General features: G+C 39.1%; 1 protein-coding gene across 9 annotated transcripts in view; it reads left to right on the forward strand.

Moving 5' to 3' along the window:
- The first annotated feature begins 40 nt into the window (after window positions 1-40).
- The window catches only part of XRCC4 (X-ray repair cross complementing 4), a 190,644-nt gene continuing 169,762 nt past the window's right edge, over window positions 41-20,922 (forward strand). For 3 of the 9 annotated variants that reach the window (XM_072860697.1, XM_072860689.1, XM_072860698.1), the window contains exons 1-3: window positions 51-97; window positions 700-826; window positions 19,732-19,881. In XM_072860697.1, coding sequence (XP_072716798.1) covers window positions 19,743-19,881 — 139 coding nt within the window. In that variant the 5' untranslated portion in view covers window positions 51-97; window positions 700-826; window positions 19,732-19,742. Of the gene's footprint in view, window positions 98-132; window positions 414-699; window positions 830-9,152; window positions 9,225-19,731; window positions 19,882-20,922 lie in introns of those variants that run through there. The other 6 variants (XM_072860692.1, XM_072860690.1, XM_072860691.1 and 3 more) reach the window with 6 other exon arrangements.

Below are 20,922 nucleotides of genomic sequence, written 5' to 3' on the forward strand. Positions count from 1 at the left end.
GAGCGCGATCCTCATTGGCTCCCGCGCGGCCGCCGGGAGCGCGGCCTATTCGGGCAGGCGAAAGCGGCGGGCGGCGGTGCGGGAGGAGGAGGAGGAGGTAGGTGGGTGGGGGCGCCCCGCCCCCTCCGCCGTGAGGGCGGTGGCCGCCGGTGGGGCCGGGGCGAGTGAGACCTTCCCCTACCCCCGGTGCCGTGGGGCCGGGGCGAGCGAGGCCCTCGCCTGCCACCGGTGCCCCGGCGCCGTGGGGCTGGGGCGAGCGGGCCCGTCCCCTTAGCCGACCCGGGATCAGCCGCAGGCCCCTTGCAGCGGACGGTGGGGCCTGGCCCCGCTCCCCCGGGCCCGTAACGGCCACGGCGTCGCCGGTGCCAGGCCTGGGGCAGCGCGGCCGTTCGGCCCTCGCCTGTCCGCGAAAAGTGGGTTTTTTTTGGTTGGTTGTTGTTTTTTAATCCGTGTGGTCGGATTCCAGCGGGCGCTGCGTGGCCTCCAGTGTCCCGCGCCTCCCGCCCGGCCCTGGCCGCGGTTTGCCTGCGGGGCAAGGGGCGGGTAGGCTGTCCGAGGGGGTGGGGGTGCCGCTGGGGCTGTCTCCGGGCTGCCTTCCGGTCCCTGCGGGCGGAGACGCAGGGGTGAGGCGCTTGCTAGTGAAACGTAAAGAATGCTTTAATGAGACTATTTTTTAATAAGTTGCTTTTTATTGTAAAGGCAGGGCCCTGTTCTTCCTTAGGGACAACCCAGACTGGCTTCCCTTCGGGAGGCAGTTGAGGAGAGGGAGTGGAGCGAGCAGAACCTGGTCTCCTGTATTTTTGCTCTCGTCCTGTATTCTCTGCAGGTAGCGGTTTTCATCTTCTTTCCTTTTCTGTAATTGCACTTAACACATCGAGTGAAGTTACAAATGCTTGCGTAAAGGTAGCATATTTCCTTGTCATGACCACAGTATATTTTTCTGTAATTAAAGACACAAAATTATTAAAAGAGCTGCATGTTCTACATGGCTGGCCTCTTATACTTGTATGTAAGAGAACCCTGTACAACTAAAATCTGTGGTGACTTTTGCATTTGGCAGCTGTTTTTCACAGTGCCTGCTCTACCACCAAACCGTACGAAAGGGATAGGCCTTCATTTTGGCTCGCCATGAGAAAAATGCGGCATTTGTTTTTTAAGCCAGAAGATTATTATTTTTTTAAGGAATTACCTTTGATCCTGTGAGGGACTTCAGTTAAGCAAAGACTACATGGGTTCTGACCAGTTCTGTGGAAGAACTTCATCGTGATTGTTTTGTATTTAGAGTAAGGTGCCGAGGTGTTGCTGTCACAACAAACCTCTGTTCTGAAACTCAGTGAACAATCTGATCATAGAACCTCCTTTTGTAAGTAGACTTTATCTTACAGAACTTGAAAAGATGATGGCTTTGTTTTGAGGTCTCTGTCATTCTGTATCTTTCAGTACTGGGGCTAAATTGTTTTTGCTTGTCTGTTGAGTATGGGACAGGTTTTGCTTTTTCCCTTGGTAAGGGGAAACAAATTTTTCATCCTGCCAGAAGTCGGGATAACATTTGACATACTTCCAGAATTTGCTGTAGGAGGCTGCAGGGTAATGACACTATGTGTATAAAACATCTTTGTATAGTGGAATCAAGGCAGTATTCTACTAAAGCGAAGTACTTCAAGGCAACTGAAACAAACATACACAATCCACTTATAAACATAGAATAGTTTAGGTTGGAAAAGACCTTTACAATCATCAAGTCCAACCATTAACCTAGCACTGCCATGTCCCTAAGCACCTCATCCAAATGTCTTTTAAATACTTCCAGGGATGGTGACTCCACCACTTCCCTGGGCAGCCTGTGCCAATGCTTGACAACCCTTTCGGTGAAGAAATTTTTCCTAATATCCAATCTAAACCTCCCCTGGTGCAACTTGAGGCCATTTCCTCTTGTCCTATAGCTTGTTACCTGGGAGAAGAGACCGACCCCCACCTCTCTACAACCTCCTTTCAGGTAGTTGTAGAGAGCACTAAGGTCTCCCCTCAGCCTTCTTTTCTCCAGGCTGAACAACCCCAGTTCCCTCAGCCGCTCCTCATCAGACTTGTGCTCCAGACCCTTCACCAGCTTCGTTGCCCTTCTCTGGACACGCTCCAGCACCTCAATGTCTCTCTTGTAGTGGGGGGCCCAAAACTGAACACAGTATTCGAGGTGCGGCCTCACCAGTGCTGAGTACAGGGGCACGATCACTCCCCTAGTCCTGCTGGCCACACTATTTCTGATACAAGCCAGGATGCCATTGGCTTTCTTGGCCACCTGGGCACACTGCTGGCTCATATTCAGCTGGCTGTCAACCAACACCCCCAGGTCCTTCTCTGCTGGGCAGCTTTCCAGCCACTCTTCCCCAAGCCTGTAGCATTGCATGGGGTTGTTGTGATCCAAGTGCAGGACCCAGCACCTGGCCTTGTTGAACCTCATAGAGTAGGCCTTGGCCCATTGATCCAGCCTGTCCAGATCCCTCTGCAGAGCCTTCCTACCCTCAAGCAGATCAACACTCCTGCCCAACTTGGTGTTGTCTGCAAACTGACTGAGGGTGCACTCGAGCCCCTCATCCAGATTGTTGATAAAGATACTAAACAGAACTGGCCCCAACACTGAGCCCTGGGGAACACCACTTGGGATCGGCCGCCAACTGGATTTAACTCCATTCACCACAACTCTTTGGGCCCGGCCATCCAGCCAGTTCTTTACCCAGTGAAGCATATGCCCATCCAAGCCATGAGAAGACAGCTTCTCCAGGAGAGTCAAAGGCTTTTAGTAAAGTCAAAAGCTTTACTAAAGTCCAGGTAGGCAACGTCCACAGCCTTTCCCTCATCCACTAAGTGGGTCACCTTGTCGTAGAAGGAGATCAGGCTAGTCAAGCAGGACCTGCCTTTCATAAACCCATGCTCACTGGGCCTGATCACCTGGTTGTCCTGCACGTGCCACGTGATGGCACGCAAGATGATCTGCTCATAACCTTCCCTGGCACTGAGGTCAGACTGACAGGCCTGTAGCTCCCCGGATCCTCCTTCCAGCTCTTCCTGTAGATGGGCGTCACGTGTGCTAACCTCCAGTCAACTGGGACCTCCCCGGTGAGCCAGGACTGCTGATAAAGGATTGAAAGTGGCTTGGTGAGCACTTCTGCCAGCTCCCTCAGTACCCTTGGGTGGATCCCATCTGGCCCCATAGACCTGTGTGTGTCTCAGTGGTGTAGCAGGTCGCTAACCATTTCCCCTTGGATTCTGGGGGCTTCATTCTGCTCCCCGTCCCTGTCTTCCAGCTCAGGGGGCTGTGTACCCAGAGAACAACTCGTCTTACTATTAAAGACTGAGGCAAAGAAGGCATGAAGTACCAAAGACTTTTCCTCATCTGTTCTCACTATGTCTTCCCCCACACCACTAAAGGATGGAGATAATGCTGTTTGTGTCTTCTAAAGAGCAACTTCATTTGCAGTAGTAACTTTGGTAACTACAATTTTGAGTTCTCTGTAAAATTGTAGTTTCAGATTCATAATCACCAAAATGACTTGAATGTTTTTCAACATAAGCAGATGTAGAATTTAAGATATCTTCTATAACTAGTTTTTCTGTCCTGTGGATTTCAGACATTATATTGGTTTTGGATTTGTTTTTATTTTTCTCGAGATTGTGTAAGTCTAGTAGCTATGAAGGCTCATTGATTTGCAGATTTATCCATTGATTTAGTAGGTAATCAGCAAGATGTGTGGTCATTTTGTCATAACATGTTCATACTTCTTACTCCTATTTTGTTAGTGAATTACATTCACCGGATCAGTTCCTTTTATTCACATGTCGAGGTTTTGGATAAAAAATGGAATTAAATTAAAATGCAGAAAGACAGTTCTAAAACCAGCCTTATTATCTAGTATAACCTGATGTTAAAGTGTTTGATTGATGTCACATTAAGGTAGATTTCTAAAGTGTAAAAAGTTATAACTATAACCAACGAACAGTGCAACCTCTAATGGTTACCATGTCCCTAGACTTTAGAGGCAATAATACTTTGGAACTTGTTTATGTGTCTCTGAGATGGAAAAAGAAAACTGGTTTGGTTTTCCTTTTTGTTTTCACTTCTGGTTTCTCAATATGGATTAGTTACTGAAATTGAAAAATTATTTCTGTAACTGCAGAGGAGACTGCAGCTGTCAGTTCTCAGTCACATTGTGATCAAGCCTGCTTCCAGGTGGTCAGCTAGCTTTCTCTAGTTCAGTAGTTTTGTTTGCAAACATGCCATATATGATAATTTTTATATACTGTTATCTACTTTGATAGTTTCTGGTAAGCTCACATATGAAATCCATTGCAGATTTTTGCAAAAATGCTTTTTATGTACCCTAGCAATTTAATTTTCAAGTTAAGTTTCCAACAGTCTCAAGTATTTGAAGAAGAATTTGCATAGATTACATGCTGTATTAAAATGCTTTCATCTGCATATTTTGCTCTTGTGGGAAAAATGCCATTTGATCATTAATGATCTTATGGGAGCCTTAGTGGCATCATTTAAAAGATAGTGTACCTAGCATGACAATGTCTTTTGGGATGCAGTTGTGATACACATAGGATATTGATTGAAACAGAAGATTTCAGATGGTGGTACTCCAGTTTCCGTTGTATTTTTTTCTCCTAATTAACATATTGTCATGGAAAACCAACTACAAGTGGCTGAGGTAGCTCAGTTGGTAGCATCTACAGGCATTGGTGGGATATTCATTCTTGCCTGTTGAAATCTCAAATCAGAAGTTTAAGCAATTATATTGATCTGTATAGCAATATTCAAATAGGTAAATAAAACCATATGATGAATACTGGTTTTCTGTGTTGTTGTTTATTTCTTTTTAAAGGAGGTTTAATGGTATTGGCTGTGCTTTGTAGTACATAAGTATTACGAAATGTTTTAGTAGTATGATTTGCCAGTGAAGAGATTGCATACTGTTCAGTTGAGCGTTTAAGCAGTAGAGCATACCAAGGAATTTGTGTGCCTAATGAAAAGTAAAAAAGGTGGCTTCAGAGATTAAGCTTCTAGGTTGTTTTCAAATGCAGGAAGAATTATAACAAAACAATGTCAACTTGCATGTGGGAGGCTAGGTATTTAGCTTGTCTTGTGTCTCTTAACTTTCATAAGAAGTAGGATTGAAGGAGATAGTTTAAAAATATCACAGGTGGGTGACTGACATGACAGGTACATCTGTATAAACAAGTTTTTGTACACAACAAATGTGCATGTGTATATATAAGGTGAAAAAAACATTTGCAAATAAGATATAAATTAAGGCCTTTGTTCTGAGATATGCTAGTTTGAATGATAGGCAAAAGCTGATAATGCTCTTTTTTTTATTTTACGTCATATCCACTTCTGTTGTTCCTTGTCTCTTCAACTACAAGCATGAATGCATAAAAATGTATTTGCATAGTTGCTACAGCTACAAATTTGTTTAGCTCTCCCACTGGAATAAGGAGAGAGTGGAACATGAGGGATATGCATTATTCAGGCAAACGTAGTGAGCAGGTAGTGTTCTGTATGCTGGAAATGGTATTAGAACATGGCATTTTGTTTGCTAATACCAGTTTTCAAAAAAGCACTCTACACTTAGGTATGGCTCCTCTTTCTTTCCGTTTCCTGGCTCCCTGTGTTACCTAGCAGAAGTGCAGACTATATTCGCTGTAGTCGGATGAACCACAATAGCTGTAAAATGCTTGGAGGTTGCAGCTATTCTGAGCGAGAATGAATACTCAGTCCTGAGTCTTCACATCAGAGGTGATTGGGAGGAGTACTGTAGCCTAGTATTGTAACCATACATTTTATAGAAACTTACTCTGTCAGGTGGTGTATGATAAGGAATGTTCATATAAAGATGGGAATTCCTATACCTTAAAATTTCTGCTTTTCATGGCAGGTTTCATGTGAATTGCTGTCCTCTATCGGTATGATAAAACTCGGTGAGTTGTGTAGGCTGTTGTTTTATGGGAGTTGACTAGAGTCTTGAAAGACTGTGAGGAATGAATATGCCAGCTATTATGCTATACCTGATGTGGCATACACAGATACGGGATTTGTAGTCTGGGATGCCTTTATTTGTTGGATCAGACAATGGTGGCTATGTTGTCCAGATTGTAGAGAGAAAGCATTTGCCTTTTACTTTATATGCTCAACATTTTTAACTGCTGTTGTACAGAGTGTTTAGAATGATTTGCTACATGAAGCTATGGCATTACAGGCACTTCAGGAGTTATTTTGACGTTGATAGCGAAATGAGCAGAATAGCAGCATCTTAGATCTACAAGACGATTGTAATGATTCTGTTGGTGAAGTACTTAAGAACTAAACCTAGCAAGTTAGATTTTAAATACTATTATGGTATACAAAGGTGCATAAAGGATTTTCAAAATTGCCTCAGCATTTAAAGTCCGTTGATTTCAAGCATTTTTCTGGACTAAAACCAGTAGTTGTAAGTCATTACTTACAACTCACAAAACAAAGCTTTTCCATTAAGTATTATTTAAAAAGAAAAAAAGAACAGATGAAGTCATATACAACTGATGGGCTGATGCCAGGGTTACTGCACAACTTAGCAAGGCACTCCAGCTTGTTGTAAAAAAAAAAAAAAAAAAAAAAAAAAAAGGAAAAATGGTGTCATGGCTTTGCTGTAGAAATGGTTGTGCTGTACATGACACAGGTACTGCACAACTATTTAGCCCCTGTTCTGACATACACAATCACAGTGTTGCTGCTGCTGCTGGTGTCTTGTCTTGCCATCAGGTTTGCAAGAATGCTGGATACCGTATAGTGGTCTGTTTTGACCAATAAACTTCCATTTCAGTATGGATGATATCATTTAAAATGGTTTACTATACTGCATGTTGGCTTCACTATATTACACCTTACATGCTTATGTATGTGCAATGAGCCTTACAGGGTCACTTGCTGTTTTGTCTCAATGCTTATTTCTGATGTCCTTGTTATCTTTCAGTACCACTTGAAGATGAGAAATTTTAATCCTTACCTCTTGTCACCTAGGGCTTAGCAGTAGATGGAGAATGTTTTTAAGGGGTTGTGTTAGAGCTCAGGACCCCCAAATGAAAAAGCACCACACATCCTTGAAGAGTAGGTGGAATCGCCAGGAGTTTAGGGTGAGATTTTCAAGGTCTCAAAGAACTATTTATGTCTTCAAGGTTAATACAATGCAGCTGTGATTTCTTCACTTATATGTGGCAAAAAGTGTGTAGTGCTTGCTGTTATTGTGGGGAACATGTAGAATAATGTGTGTACACATTTAAGTTCTGATCTGGACTAACTTCACTAAATAACAAAGAATCCAATTTAAAAACCTATTGTAAAATACCATTAAATGGTTCATGAAATGAAAATTTTTGCACCAAGCGTAGGGTTTGCTCTAGTTCCATTCCTGATCCCTCTGCTGACTTGAGCTGTGTCCCCTTCCTGGGTTAAGGAACAATGTCCTTCACCTCCTACTGATGGTAATGGAGATGTCTTTGTGGATTTTAGTCTTCCCCACCTCCTTTGTCTCTACACATGAGATGAAAAGAAGGAAACGTGGCAAAAGGTTCCTGTGAATTTGAAGATTATTACTGGAACTTAGTATCAGATTATGTAATAATAAGGACTGCTGTCCAAAATATGTCAAGATATAAAAGACTTACTGGATTATGTATGGTACCATGTTGACACAAGTTAAGGTGAAATTTAGATCAGAATTACTAAACAAATCACTGCTGTTTGCTAATCTAGCACAGTCACATCTGATCAACATGAAGAACATATCTTACAGGAAAAGTTCCAAGTTGAAAAAATTTTCATTATGCATGTGCCTAATCAAGGGCCTCTGGTATTACTGTCTTCTGAGGCATACTAGTAATTTCACAAAACATTATTTGATTAAATAATCCAAATTTCCAAAGTTTGGAAAATTGTTGGAATATTTCTGCATTTGCTTCGCAAACTTGTAGGTGAGTTTTGTGGGAAGGGGTGTCCTCCAACAGAGCAGACACAGCAGAGATTGTAAAATAAATAGTAAAAAAGGGAGACTGATCTTATGTGATTTTAAGAGTGCAGAGACTGAGAACTTTTGTGTTCTTCATCTAGACATCAGCCAAATTGCTTGCTATCTTGGGATGGAAAAATTAATGCAATTAGCGGAAGAGTGAGGCTATATATCCTATCACAGGCTGCATTTGTTTTTAAAAATGATTCAGATGATTATGAAAGGGATTGTTTGTTTACAGGTCTCAAAAGGATCTTAGAGGCCACCCTTTTCAGCACAGTAGCTGGACAGGAAAGAGGGAGCATGGGGCTTTCCAAATGCCGTCAGCTGTGTCAAGCTTATGGTGGAAACTTCACAAAAACCTGAGGAGAGATTTCTGTTGACTGAGCCTATGAGGGAAGCTTAGGCAGTAGTTGGAGGCAGCAAAATGTATTGTGTGGGCTTATATTAAATTTCTCCAGCTGTGAAACTTAACATTAATTTACAGAGTACAGCACACAGTGTCCATAGGCATAATGGAGATTGGACAGAAATGTTAATTTCAGTGAAAGCTAGGCATTGCTGTCATACAGGATAATTATTTTTGGAGATAAGAGGCAAGTAACTAGCTGAAGCATTCCTTTGTATGTCGTGGTAATAGACCTACTTGACTTACGTTTCATAATCTTCTGAAGGCAGTATTAGAGCAAAGGTTTTTTTTTTCCTGTGCCTTGGTCAGGAAAGTATATAGATGAAAACTGTGCTTTATGTTTTATAATCTTTCTTTAATCTTGTCTGTTCCAGGAATTTATTTTATTAACCTTGACTGTCCTAAAAATAGGTTGGTTTTTTTTTTCTCTTCTTTAAATAATGAGGTAGAGGAGGAATTTTCTAGTATATACTGTTAATTTGAGGTTCGTGTTGTGATTTTGGCACTTGATGATGCAAAACAAATAAGTGTGCTTGTAACATTGAAAGGGAGGAAAATGCAGTGGGGGTGCTGTGTCTAAAACTGTCCTGAAACAGTTTGTTAGAGCTGAGAATTGACTCTTCCGCACAAAGGGCTGGGTTCTTTTATGCTCCTGTACCTGCATTAGTTCAAAGTCATTGTATTTGTTCACTCTTTCATTTCAGATAGTGATGTGCAGTAGTGGTTCCGCCTAGCTTCTCCAGTTGGGAACCAGAAAGCCCAGCAACATGAAGGTGAAGTGCGACCAACATGCAGTGAAGTCTAAGCTTAAATGAGACATATTTTTAAAATGTTTTTCCCTTTTGTTCTGTTTCAGTTTTTGCCCCACCCCCCCATAGTTTCTTGTATCATCATTCCGTAAGAACTGATTTAACTTATCTAGGAAAGCAGTCACTTACAGTATTAAAACAACACTTTTGAGATCTCTACACTGATGCTCCACATACTTGCGTTGTAATAATTTTCACTTTAAGATCTCAAAACTGTGTCTAACTGGTGTGGTATCAAAGCACTTTTGTGCTATATTTTCCTAATGAGTACCTAATTGCCCTCTCAGTTCAAGTCCCAATGGCATTTTTCCACTGGGATGCCCCTGCTGTGTCCTCATATTAGTCTGCAAATTTCTTTTCACTCCAGTGCAAGCTAGCATTCTTTAGTAGTTGTGAGGGAAAACTAATATTGAAAAGCTGGCTTCCTTAAGTAGACCCCCTGCTTGGCATCAAGTGTCTTGGGTAAGGGTTTAATTTTTGAGAGTAGTTTTGGGGGTTTTTTTGCCTAGCCCATAATAAGAAAAAAAAATCACCACATGAAAAGAGTCAGGAAAACTACTTAGAAAAGCAGTGAGCTGATATGTCTTGAAAAGCTTTATATTTTTATGTATAGAACTTAAGATGTAAAAAGTACAAGTGACTCTTGTGAAGCTCTTTATGTCCTCTTTCCTTTCTAAATGTGGTTTGTAGACATAGTGCTGATTGAGCACAAGCTAATAGATATGCGATTGCTTAGGGTGTAGAGTCAGCCGGCCACTGAATTTGCTATCTGTTTAGTGGAACTGTGTTCTTTTTTATCTATTTTTTTAAAACAAAGCTGCTTGTTTGCTCAGAGGTTGGTGAGGTTGTGGGACTTGTGCGCTGGGCCCCCTCCTTGCTAAAATACTGGCATGTCAGTCGTTCTTGGATATGGACTGGTGCTGCTCTCCTGTTTTGGTTTGTCCAATGTGCATTATCACAAAGCTTAAGCTAAACTGGTGCCTTGCTTTTCTGTGGGTTTCTTGCCTCTTTTGAAGGTGCTATACCATGGGGCACTGGCATCATGTAATCCTATGTTGTGTTACCTGATACGTTGAATCCCATGGCTTGGCATTCAAGGTGGATTAAAGAACCAAAGCTGAACCTGTGCCTATCTGTGGAAACAGTTGAAATCGATGTTCAATATGGATGGATGTCTCTTTGCCTTATCTTCAAACTCTGATTACTCAGCCTAATCCATCAAAAAAGTAATTAATTTTCAATGCAAAGTGATAAAGATGGCTGAATACAGAGCTGCAAAATTGAAATTTAAGTGCATTGAAAGTGAATATCCCAGTTCATTGAAAATGTCTTGTGAATTATTTTTCTGTGGGGGCCAGATGAAACAAAATTAATTACAATGTTTAAATTAATAAATTAAAGTAGTGTGAGCTCTTTGTTTTCAAGGAGATCAATGTTGCCTTTTCCAGTAGATAAATAGCAAATGGAAAGAAAAACATAATAAAACTTTTGTTAAGTGAAGATGGAGTAATGCAGGAATTTTCTTCAAAGAAAATGCCTTAGGAAACTGTTTAGCAAGATAAAGTAATTTGGAGTCTAGGCCTACTTTTTATTATTAATTTGACAGGGACGTGAAATTAAAATAATCCATCTCTTTGAAAAGTCTTGGGTGTAGAGGTGGGAGGAGAGTAGGATATGTAAGGCTTCATATTTATACCTGCTTTTGTCCCACTGAAGTGGAGACATTTGGTGAAACTTATTTTTCCAGGTTACTGGGCTCAATTTTTCAAAGCTCTTCAGAAATATTACATATAGAATTACATTCATCCATATCTAGCGGACGCTGATTTATTTGTTTAATTTATCCTTGCTTCAGATTTGTTACTCTTGCATATGGAGCTATTGTGGATTCAACAGTACTGAAATTATTTGCCTTTATTTCAAATTAAAAAAAGAACAGGCAGACTGTTTAGTGGAATCCCTTGCTCAGTGATGTTAAGTCAAACTTTTACAGAAACATGTCAAACTGAGTGGAATTATAATAGGTCTATATGGGGACTAAAGAATAGAAAACAAAGGAAATCTGTAGGACAGATTTGTTTTGTGTTGAGAATCCTGATAACACTTAATCCTAAAGAGGGCAGTGTTTTGGAAAACAGATGATACCTCAACCAGACTACTATATTATCTGAATATACATCAAAAAGACACATGTATCTGAGTATTTTTGGATGGGCGAAGGGCGGTTAAAACATGCTGCCTTTTTTTTTTTTTTTTTTTTTTTTTTTTTTAATTCCTCAACATTCCCATATTCAAATGGATAATACTAAGTTACTGAAAACTGCAAAGATGTTTTTGGAAATGTGACCAAGATACCAGGAATTCCTGAATCGTGGTTCTTACTGATTGTGTACGGCAGGCTGAAAAGTTGTGTCTGGCAGAATTGTACACATTTGTTTCCTTTTTCAGTTTTTTATCTGCAAAACATAATTATTTTAGTGCTGTCTTTTCAGAGAGATTATGAGGAAATTGATATATATTTAGATTTTTTTTTTTCTTTTGAGAAAGTGAATTATCTTTCTTAATAAATGATCTAAGGTTGCAGTTTTCAAGGGAAGGCAAAACAGGTGTGGCTCCATGACACCATTGGCTTTGGTAGGGTCTTGGAAAGCCAGGCTGACCTACTGCCAAAGTAGAGTTATAAAATATGCGTTGGGGCTTGCATCTCCTAGAGGCAGCAAAAGTAGTGAGTGAGTCTGGGTCTCTTAGGCATGCCTGCTGACTTTACATCCCAGATCTGCCCACTTGAAGCTGGTTTTGTGGTCGTCTTTGATCCTTGCTCAGTTCTATGCACACTTTTTAGTAACTTCAGTACTAAAATTAACTTTTTCATCAGGAAATATTTCAGTTGTATGCCTTAATTTTATTTTTTTACCGGTTTGTAACATTCAGTTAGTGTATCCTGATTTATCTAGGGAAACCTTAGGATTTTTCTCATATGGATTTTGGAAAGTGAGGATTTGGCAGCATGCACACACTGAATGGTTAGTGTTGGGAAGAATTAGTAGAAAAGGGTGAGAAACAAAAGTTTGTCCCTTTTGGAAATCTATTCAGATACTCCCTTACTTGCTAGTATATACTAGTATAATTGCCCACTTGAGTGTTTATTTTAATATATGAAGGCTTTTTTTTTAACCTTGCTTAAACTGTCTCCTAATATAGATGCTTATAAGTAAGCTTGGCAAGCCTGGATGCCTGGAGTTGGTAGTGGGTTAGGTCTGAGACTTCAAGAGGATGAAAGACACGAGGGTGGGCTTTGCCTCCAGGCTACAATTAAGATCAAAGCTTGTTAGTAAGATTCCTACTATAAAGGTTGTTGACTGTCTGCTTCCTTCTGTTTCTCCTAATTTTTCAGCTGGTGACTGTAGTAAATAAGTCTGACATGGATTGTTCCTTATCGTAGATTCCAGATCTTTTGTGCCAAATCTTGCATATCCTATTGGCCCATGGAGTCTGACGAGCTCAAGACTGCTTTTTTTTGGACAATTGCAGAAAAAGTATGTGCACGTTTCCAATCGTTTTGTGGCTGCCATGAAACAGTGGGAAGCAAGCAGTGCAAATGTTAGCCATGTGAGTCTTGCTTCTGTTGTGTTCACGAGGACCAAATACTGATTGCAGCTGTCTTGAAGTCAGTTTCTTGATCAAATGTTGTCATACAGGACTGAATTTTTAAAATGGGCCATTCACCCGTCTGCACAAAGTTATAAAGTTATTCAGTTACTTCTTCATATCCAGTGCCAATTTTTGATTAATTTCCTTTATCTGCAAGACAAAGTTACATTATTGACAAAAATGTGATCCTTGTGCTTTTAATATAGGACAAAATCAAACAAAAGAACAACTAGATAACAATTTAGGTTGCATGTAATATACAAATGTGTAGCCCCTGAAATTCCATTAGGAAACAAAGATCCTTCAAAATTTTAATCTTCTTATTCTTCAAATGTATCTTTAAGTTACAGCTGAAGGTCATTATTGAATCCTTCTTCAGTGTCAAACAAATATTGTGGCCAAGGGAATGGGAGGCTTATTGTGAGATGCGATAGGAAGGATGCTGTATTGTTTTCTTCATGTTTGTTAGGCCAGTCACGTTCTTCCAAAAAGAAAAGAAAAAAGAGAAGTCCTTATTAGGTCAATAGTAGTTCTTAGCTTAACTGAGTCATAGTTGAAGTTTTTGTCAGATATTTTAATGCTCTTCCTCTTGAAGTATTGGGGTTAATGGAATTTTAAATTAACATGAGAGAATATCAATTTGTATTAAATATATCTCTAGAAATATTCATAAATATGGACATTATCTTATTTCCTTCTGTTAGAAAATGTGGTAATAGCTAGTTTTAATCTTTAAAAGCAATCTGAGTTTTTCTTGACTGGCTTAAATCCCCAATAATTCACTTCTAAATACATGTAGCATCTCCTGAATAGTACCTGTTCTCTGATTATAAGTTAACCATTCACTTGCTTCCAATTACTAGATTCTGGTTTGTAGTGTATGTTGTGGTCAAGCCAATGACAGAAGGGATCAAATTATAGACTTTAATAGCAGTGTGCTGTATGTGCTGGTCTTCTATTCTGAACTCATTGTAGATAGCTCCCTATTTTTCTCAACAAGAAAGCACTTAAGTTAATTGCTCCATTCGAAGGACATAGTAGCTCTTTCTGATCTGTAAGTAGCCTTCCACGCATAGCTGCTGAAGTTTGGAACACCTGCAGCCAAAGCAATTTTAAAAAAAGCCATTAGTCTGCATGGAAAAAAATAAAGTGCTGAAGTTCAAAATATTATCAATGATGCTGTGTTGGAGCAGACTAAAAGATTTGGCTTTTGGTCTATGCCTAGTGCTATCCAAAACAACATATAAAATTCTTTGTAAACCAATTTTAAAAGTGTCTTGTTTATTCAGAAGCAACTGTGTACGCTGTTTGTTCAGAGAGTAGACTCCAGTCAATTGCACACCAGCCAACAGCTGATTTCTCCTTAGAAAGAAACATTGCCTAATGTAGATCATAGAAGCCAAAGACTGAAGGGACAAAGTGCTAAAGATAAACAGCTCAATCCTCAACTGTTCGAAGGCCTCAATAAAGCCTCTGATTTACAAATTTGGGGTGGGACCCAACTGTTCCCACCTGCAAGCTTGTCTCAGATCCTTGGCTCTAACATGGTGAGGTGCTGGTATGTGGTGTGACCTCCTGTGCCCTTACGGAGAAAAACACTGGCTTTCTTCTGGCCCTAATCAATCAGTTTCTCTGCAGCTTTTCTTTATCATAATTAAGGGAGGAAGAAAGTACTGACTGCTCTCATTTTATTGAGACAGTGAATGGAAAAAGCCTACAGAGACAGTGTTGCTGAATATTGGATGGCTCTTGAAGGTACTCTGCTGGTCTAGTAGACTCAGAGGTGCTTTTTAGACTGCAATAGTGAGCATCTGATTTCAGTAATTTAGTTTGTTGGATAGCTATAAAAATAGTCTGGTTTTATGCAATGATTTTTTTTAATAAGCTTCAGCAGCAGCTAGACTGTTAAATGGTGACTGCCAAAATTCAGGTGGCTGTTTTAACCATTTTGAGCATTAATACCATTCACCTGTGTCCCTACATTTCCACCCAAAGATGTGAAAGTGAAATTAACTCTTAAAGTTTCAACTCTCCCTTATCCTTTATATTTTTGGCTGTCTTTCATAATGAAATTATGTGGAGATGAGGATGTTAGTAAAATCTTAAAAAGCAGTACCAGCTTCTGCAAGCTTGTGTGACCAGTTCTCTGGAAGGTCAGGTCCCAAGCTTACACATATTTTTCAGACCCCTTTGTCAGTATATCTGCAGTTATTTTGTTCTGGCTGAGTGTCTGGGCCCAGAGTACTTAAAACAGCTGTGACTCTTTATGCTTCAGTTGTAGGTGTAGTGTTAATGGATTATTTGAGATGATAGCCACAACAGAGAAATAGTTTGGCATTTGTTTAAAAATTTACTAATAATATTTCTGGTGGGACTGCTTTTTGAATGTATAAAGGTAGATTCTTGGATAAGCACATGCAGGGCTGTTGGCTGGAATTTTGCATGTGTAGTGGTTATGACAATGAATTATCCTGTTGAATAATTGGCCTTTTAAAGCATTATTTAGATATTAGATTGAAATGTACATAATTTTTTCACTTTTAGAATCTACATTTAGGGTTTGGGAGATAATGATGTCAACAGTAACAGTGGGGAACCTAACTTTTTGCGGCCTTGATGCTATTGTAACTCTGCGATTTGTGTATATATGACATCTTCTCCTATGGAAATGACTAAAAAAGTGTAGACTCATTCAAATTTCTTGGAGGTGTGTTACCGGTCTTTTGCATTTCTGGAGAGAACACTCATTGGTAGCCAAACTGAAGTATTTATAAGGTGGGGGGTTTTTTTGAGTGTTAATTTGGGGAAGGGGAGCTGGAGAATCTGCTTTGGCAAACGTGCACTTCGTGTGCCTCTCAGACTTTGGCAGTGCACAGCGTTGCCCCACCAACAAAAGCCCTGGGGCAGAAACTCCGGTAGGAACATGATCACCTTTTACACCCAAGTGCTTGATCTGTGAAGAGTCACGAATGCTTGGCATGTTGAAAGCTGACAGGGTGATGAGAGAATATAACAAGCGGGCAGGTGAATTGAGATAGGTTAGTTATAAGGAGAGTGTTTTAGTTTACTTCAGTTCTTGAAGTATAGAGCAATATATCTTTTAACGATGTTGAACAAAGTTACTTGTGAATCCTGTGAACGTACACCTAACTTCAGGTATTCAAGTAGGATGTCCAACTTCCTTCCCCAGAAATTCTGATTTTGGAAATATACTGGTGTATGTATGTTATTAAGTTTTGCCTTTAGAGTGGATGAGATGCATGCACTCATCTTATACTAAATTAATAAGGAATATGCACTGATTTAGTTTCTGTATTTTTTCTTTCATTAGTGGTAATTGCTAGTTGCTATATCGTTAGGTAAGTCCTTTGCTATGTTTTGCTGTATTCACGCTTTAGCTGTGTGTGGTTTATCCATGTAATCAACACTACACTAAACTCTGTGGAAGAGTTGTGTTGTTGGGAGATTTGTGGAAGAGGGTTTTAAGAGGGGTTTGGTTTTTTGTTTTTTGTTTTTTTTTTTACAAACAGGTTTTAAAAAAAGCAGTAATGTACAATATTTTTGTTTGCAATGGTGTTTGTGTATGCTCTGTAGGTCAGACTAATTTTCATTAAAAAGGTTTGTTCCTCTTGAAAAGAAGTAAATAATAACCATTTTATACAACCAAGAATCCTTAAGCTTTTACTGATGGGTTGGAACAGTTGAGTGCCTGGAGATCTCAAGCAAGGCTGAGCTCTGCTTTGTGAGGCTGTTTCTAAACATGTAGTGATAGTTAATACTCCTCTTAAAAGGTCAGTGAGCACAATGGAGGAGATAAAAGCTGGGAGAAAAAGTATTTTCATGTTATGCTGTCTTGTAAAATTGTTTGTTCAAACATACACAATTAATTGTGGAAAAGCTTGACAATTGTATTTTGCATTTTATTATGAAATACAGAACATTCTTCTGCATTGTATGTCCTCAGCTTGTTTGTTTTTACTGAAGTTGTGTTTTACCACAGGTATACAAATCATATGGAAGCTTTCTCAGTTCTGCTAACAGGCTCATCCCTTTTGCTGGCAACTGACCTCTTAAGGCTGATATCTAAACAGAATCTTCATTTTTAGCTGTTCAACATCACTTGGGTGAAATACTAATGTGTGAAGATGGATGCATGGGAAGCACAGTATTGTGACATCAGATGAATTTTATCTCAGGCCTTAGAGACCTTTTTATTGCATCTTTAAATAAATGAATAAATTTCCTTTCCTGTGTGACTTTTCCTGACTGAGGACTGACACTTCATTCTCTTTATTGTCATAGAAATAGAAAATCCAACTGTCTTGCTTTGCTTTCTGTTATAAACAGTCTCCATTAAAAAGGATGCCTTTGGTGCAGGTGGTTTTCGCTGAATGCTGCTCTGCTTTGTCATAAGAATCAAATGCAACAAGCAAAAACTCCCTATTGAGCTATATATATGCATCAGTGCCTTGTATGCTGTCTGCCTGGGTTGCATGCAACTGTTTTACAATCTTTAAGTAAAAAAGAATAATTAAAGTCTTTTTAAAAACTTTGTCTTTCAGAGAAGGACTTTGATGAAAATATTTCATAAGACTCTATTTTTCCAGAACAAGCAAAAAACCAAAAGGGAATCTGGCAGGCAAAGGAGAATACATGCCTATGTGCTTAAACATACTACATGCATTACTTGTGCTTCCTGTCCTGTGCTCTTTATTGACCCATGTCCAGGCATTTAGTGCACTACAAATCTTTCACATGGCTTCAGTTCTATAATCAGTAGTTGCAAAAGCCTTGTTCCAGGCCTCCATGCCCCAAATATTTCATTTCTTCTTCTTGCTTACAGGTGCACAGACATACTGTAGATTTTCAGAAATGGCAAGCTGCTTGGTGATAGAAATACAAGACTTTTTTTTGGACTCAAACTAATTTTTCAATATTGCTTTTAAGTAACTTTTTACTTTCTGGCACATTTTCTGTGAGTAGAAATACACAGTATGACATCTGTAATTGTGTAAGCAGTGGTGGCTTATGGAGGTAAATAGTAAAGTCATCCCTCTTACTATTGTTGGTGATAATTTATGATGCTTAGCTATACGTACATGATTTATCTCCTTCTACTCCTACCATAGCTTTTGAATCCTAAACTCTTCGGAAAAATATTCTAAACAGGGAAATGTTATGGCGCTTATGTGTACTTAAGCTTCAAGCTGGAAAAATAAAGTTAGCACTTTGAGTATTTGGTGATGAAAATGTAATGGGTAGTAAGGAATGCTGGAAGTGCTTAGTGACATGTTTTAGCCAAAGTTCAGCCTGGAATTCGTAGCAGGCACATTACGTCATGTTCCTCTTATTGTTTAGAAAAACTATTTGTTAGTGAAAGGTGATCTGTATTGTGGTTTAATTAGCCATCAGAAGTAGTTAATGTGTTGTTTCATTAACCTTATTGATATCTATAATGAATGTATCATTGACAATGCAGCTGTTGTCTAGCTGTTAATGTGGCTTTATGCTTGAAAAACAAGTCTTATATTCATGTGTTTTGCTGCTTTTGAATACTGTGCACTTGTCTGGACAAGGGAGAGGCATTTTCAAATGTTATTGGGTGCAGAGTTGAGCAGATGTCAGACAGTGCAGTCAACTGCAGTTAAAACTGTTCCTTCTAACCTGAAAATGCTAACTTTTTGGGAGACCAGTGGTAGTTAAACCTGTACCTAGATTTGGCTCTCAATGTCCATGAGCAAAGACAGAGCTTCCCTCTACTACCGCTTGAAGAACAGTGTCCCCTCAGGGCCTGAAATGAGCCTGATCATGATTACTTACTGCTATACTTTAGATGGAAAACTTGACAGAGCTTTTAATACCAAACCTGTCCAAGCATCATTGTACTCAGTGCATGTAGTTTAAATGCCTCAGTTGCTTTTTTCCTGCTTTTATCAATACATGCTATTTTTAGTGTGTGAGTGAATATGGAGACATTTTTATTCACTTCATTCTTCTAAAAAAATAATTTAAAAGCCCAAAACAACTGAACATCCCAAAACAAACTCTTCAGGTACTGGGCAACATGAAGCATTCTCAATTAAAATACTGTATGTCAATGTTAACTTCAGAATTGGCTGTTTTGTCATTATTCTCTGGGCCAAATTGCCGAATGCGGTTTTAAAGTTCTTGAGTACCATGAGAATTCATTATTGTCAGATTAGACTATGTATAAGTACGTGCAATTCTTTAGAAGGTCTTATGGCAAGTACGGATTGCCGAGTTGCTTTGATATTGAGCAAAAAATTCACTGTAGCATCATAAATTTTGTTCTCCACAGCATCCAGTTTTTTAAAGAATTTCCTTGGTTGCTGGCACCCACTACAAGCTCTGCTTTGCAGTGAAGCTTAGTAGCATGCTTTCACATGGCAGTCTTCCATATGAATATTGATTATTTTGAATTATATTCTATGTGCTGTATGTTGGGTGATAGTGGACATTAAGTTAAAAACATAGCCATGGGGAAGTGCTTGTGTCTTGCAATTTTCTGTTCCCCAGCTTCTCAGGGGCAAATTAAGAAACTCAGTTTCTTAATTTGGGACTATTCAAATGTATTTGATTGTTGGCACTGTTCTCTTAAACCTTACTTATTGTAATCCAGTTTTCTGTTTGGAAATATCATCAGTTTTCTGAAAAACTGAATTTGTGAAGGAAAGTAAAGTAAAATTCTAAGTGTGCTTATATTTGTATCTCTTTTTTTTTTTTGTTAAGCTAGTTATGTAACACTGCTAAGCACCTCTGGAAAATTGATTATAACATGATTATCTTTCTTACTAAACAGGTGTCTGGAAAATGGAGAAGACTTTGAACAGAATTCATCCAGTTTCTGATCCAGAAGCAACCTATTTTCTACAAGTCTCATGGGAAAAAGATTTAGGCACTGGCTTTGGTATAATACTTAGTGATGGTCAATCTGCATGGACTGGGACAGGTAATAATGGAAAGAAAAAAAATGTTTTAAATTATTACTGTTCTTATTATTTCTAAACACTTTCTAAACTGTGACCCCCAACTTGCATCAAAAGCTTTTTATGAGCATTACCTTTCCCCACTGATGGAGGAGGTGGGGTTCATGATCTTCTGGGACATGTTCAGAGATCTTTCAAACCTGGAAAGATTGTGTGTCAAACCTAATACTAATTAATTTAGCATATGGATATGCAGTGTTTTGTTCTTTCTCAAGAATGTAATTTCTTGCAGTGGTATTGGAGTACCACTTCTGTGTCTTCTACAGATCCTTGAACAAATGTGCCATGCAAGCTCCACTTGCAAATTATAGTTCATGAAGCATTTAACTGCAGATTTTCTTAAATGGTTTCATAAAATCTTAATAATTAAAGGTAGCTGTATTTGGTACTCAGATGAATTTTTGAGAAGAAGGGACAAGAAAATATTTTTTTCCTGGGCATAAGTTATCAGAAGAAAAGAGAAAAGCCTGTGGGATTTTTCTCCCCACTCAGAAACCTGAATAAGAGGATGCGTCTCCTAATACATGCATGTCTCTCTCATTTACGCCTAGCGAAAAAAGAAAAGATTTTTGTGTTCCTTTAGAAACGTGTCAAATACTTGATCAAAAGCCCTTCTCGCAGTGGCAAAAATATTTCAAAGGGAGGAAAGAATAATATATTTTACAGTGTACTGTAGGCAAAAACATTTTTCTGACTCTTTTTCTGAATTATAAGAATACATGTCCATGTAGTTCCTTCCTTCCTTCTCCCTGCCCAGTGGACATTGTTCATCCCCAGTTCCTACATAAGCCAAGCTTTCAAATAGGCCCGGTAGATAGATAGAGAGATATATATAAAAAATAGTGCTTTGTGTGTATGTATGTATATACATGTATGCAAACTATATAAATGCATTTGTATATATAATTCCTGCGTGTAAAAAGAAGCTTAATCATTCATTAACCTTCTTTTGAATACAATTTTTACCTTTTTTTCTTTCAGACCTAGGAAACAAGGCTAACTTA

Source organism: Ciconia boyciana, chromosome 4 (genome assembly GCF_034638445.1).
Source record: "Ciconia boyciana chromosome 4, ASM3463844v1, whole genome shotgun sequence".
In the NCBI taxonomy this organism is placed as follows: domain Eukaryota; kingdom Metazoa; phylum Chordata; class Aves; order Ciconiiformes; family Ciconiidae; genus Ciconia; species Ciconia boyciana.